The sequence below is a fragment of the Monopterus albus genome, unplaced genomic scaffold (genome assembly GCF_001952655.1).
Source record: "Monopterus albus unplaced genomic scaffold, M_albus_1.0 scaffold17.1, whole genome shotgun sequence".
In the NCBI taxonomy this organism is placed as follows: Eukaryota; Metazoa; Chordata; class Actinopteri; order Synbranchiformes; family Synbranchidae; genus Monopterus; species Monopterus albus.
The window spans coordinates 3,376,687-3,379,179 of record NW_018127897.1 but is presented as its reverse complement, the minus strand read 5'-3'; the positions used below and the strand labels follow the sequence as shown (position 1 = coordinate 3,379,179).

The 2,493-nt window shown below is 43.8% G+C and overlaps 1 protein-coding gene across 1 annotated transcript in view; it reads left to right on the top strand.

Moving 5' to 3' along the window:
• Positions 1-1,637: 1,637 nt before the first annotated feature.
• tent4b (terminal nucleotidyltransferase 4B) overlaps positions 1,638-2,493 on the top strand; it is a 21,109-nt gene continuing 20,253 nt past the window's right edge. The window contains exon 1 of the mRNA XM_020592399.1: positions 1,638-2,443. Coding sequence (XP_020448055.1) covers positions 1,977-2,443 — 467 coding nt within the window. The 5' untranslated portion in view covers positions 1,638-1,976. The remainder of the gene's footprint in view (positions 2,444-2,493) is intronic.

Genomic DNA, 2,493 nt, shown 5'->3' with positions numbered 1-2,493 from the left:
GTCAGAGAGGCCAGATTGAGATGGTTTGGACATGTGCAGAGGAGGAATAGTGGTTATATTGGTAGAAGGATGTTGGAGATGGAGCTGCCAGGCAAGAGGTCAAGAGGAAGGCCAAAGAGGAGATATATGAATGTGCTAAAAGAGGACATGAAGTTGATTGGGGTGAGAGTAGAGGATGCTGAGGATAGAGTTAGGTGGAAACAGATGATTCGCTGTGGCGACCCCTAACGGGAACAGCCGAAAGAAGAAGAAGAAGAAGAAGATGGTAAGGAACCATCTGCAATGGCTTCATGGACCACCAGGGGGCCATTGATAATTGTTCAAAACTCCTGTGATAATTCAATTTTTTACTTGTGGTCAGAGGTAGAACAAATACTTAGATGTTTTACTTATACGAAAAGTACGGATACGACAATGTAAATATATGATGTTACAAGTAAAAGTCCTGCATTCAAAATGTTATTTAAGTAAAAGTACAAAAGTATTAGTTTCCAAACATACTTAAAGTACTAAGAGTAAAAGTGTGAATCATGCAGAATAACACATTTAATGTTAAGGTATCATATGATTGGATTATAATTACTAATTCATTATTGTATTAATCACGTTTAATGTTGCAGCCGGTAAAGGTGGAGCTAATTTAACAACAAGTGTATGCTTATGATCTGAAGTGCTGCTTGTTAATTTTCCACCAGAGATCAATAAAGTCTTAGGATTTTACTGTAATGTTTGTATTAATTCCGGGTTCAGAGCCTGGGCCGACTCAGTTCCTTCCCGTGTGGAGTTTGCATGCCCTCCCTGTGCCTGTGTGGGTTCTCTCCAGGTACTCTGGCTTCCTCACACAGTCCAAAAACATGCATGCATTACGCTGACTGGCGACACTAAATTGCCCCTAGTAGCGAGTGTCGGTGTCTGGTTGGTGACATGTCCAGGGTATACACCGCCTCTCGTTCAATATCGCTCTGGATGCGCTCCAGCCCCCCTTGTTAGGATAAGCAAAATAGATAACGAATTGATGGATGGACATACCTCAAAACTGTACTTAAGTATAGTCCTTAAGTAAATGTACGTAGTTACTTCCCACCACTATGGGATTCTTATATGTTTTGACCCAGAAGGATCTGCAAAACATTCCAGCATAGCATTTGTGCAAAAACATTACCCTGTCAGAACAACATGTCATGAGAAGAAACATTTCCACAGGGGCTGAACAAGGGAGTTATAACTAAAAGGCATCCAATTAAGAAACCCCCATTACCTCATTACCTGCAGGCGTTATAATCATGGATATATTAGGATTTTAATAACACTATCAAGTATACTATGCACTGTGTAGCTATTTACATCATATTTTCTTTCTGGAGTATCCACTGATATGTAAGCTCTAACCTGTGCAATTAGTGCAATCAAAAACCTAAAACTCAAACCAAAAACTTCAGCCAAAACAAACTTCAACCTCAAACTTCAACCAAAATAAAAGCCAAAAACTTTCAGTTGGTTTACGTTGTTGCAGATTATGCCTCATTCATTTGGAATTAATGGTATGTAATAATTCAGATGTTATGTAAGAAAAACATTTGTTTGTTGCGCAATAGGTTTCTCCGCCCCTCTTCAGTCGCACTGCGCATGCGCAGTATCACGTACACGCCGCCATTGAAGGAGCCGCGATCAGTAGGAAAGGGTCAGAGAGGCATTTCGACAGGCAGCGGCTGAATGTTTGTCATGTCTTTAACTTGAACTTTACCTTTAGATACAATTTTTAACACTTGACACGTATTCTTATCTTATTCCCGTGGACGTTTTTGGTTGACAGCTGTGTATCGTCACTACTAAGGGACGTGTTTTTACCAGATTCTAGAAGTAACGGGCAGTCTAGAGGCTGTAGCATGCTAGCTAATGTTAGCTAGCGACCTGGCTAGTTGCACACGAGCTGAGCGTTGCTCGGTGGTGGGGTGTTTTGCCTATAGTGCCGTTTGATGGATCCGAGAATTGCCTGGTTTCAACCAGAACAACGTGGACCTGCTAACAACCTGTGGATGCAGATTTGGGAGACGACACAAGGGCTCGGGTTCCTGAATGTAAATAACGGCTACACCACTGGACCTCAAGTCACATCGAGCTTGAAAGCAACCTTCAACTGGGCGTCGGGAGCCGTCTTCACCAGCAGAAACGGGGTACTTGACTCAGACACCGGTAGCGGTGAAGCCAGGACTCAGGGGATGTCGACCTCAATTGGGGACGGAGAAATAACGGAACAGCGGGACTTTATACCACTGGAAACCAATAGCAACCACAACAACCGAGCCTCTGGCAGGGGCGGTGTCGGGGGAGGGGGACAGCAGCAGAGCAGTGGGGTCGCTGTACTTTGGAGGGGCCTGACAGACGGACACCCCAACAAAAGGAAAAGAGACAATAAAGCTAGCACTTTCGGATTCAATTCCAGGCTCTTGAACAGCAGTAGCGGCTCCAACACGGGAATCCGTGGCGGACACC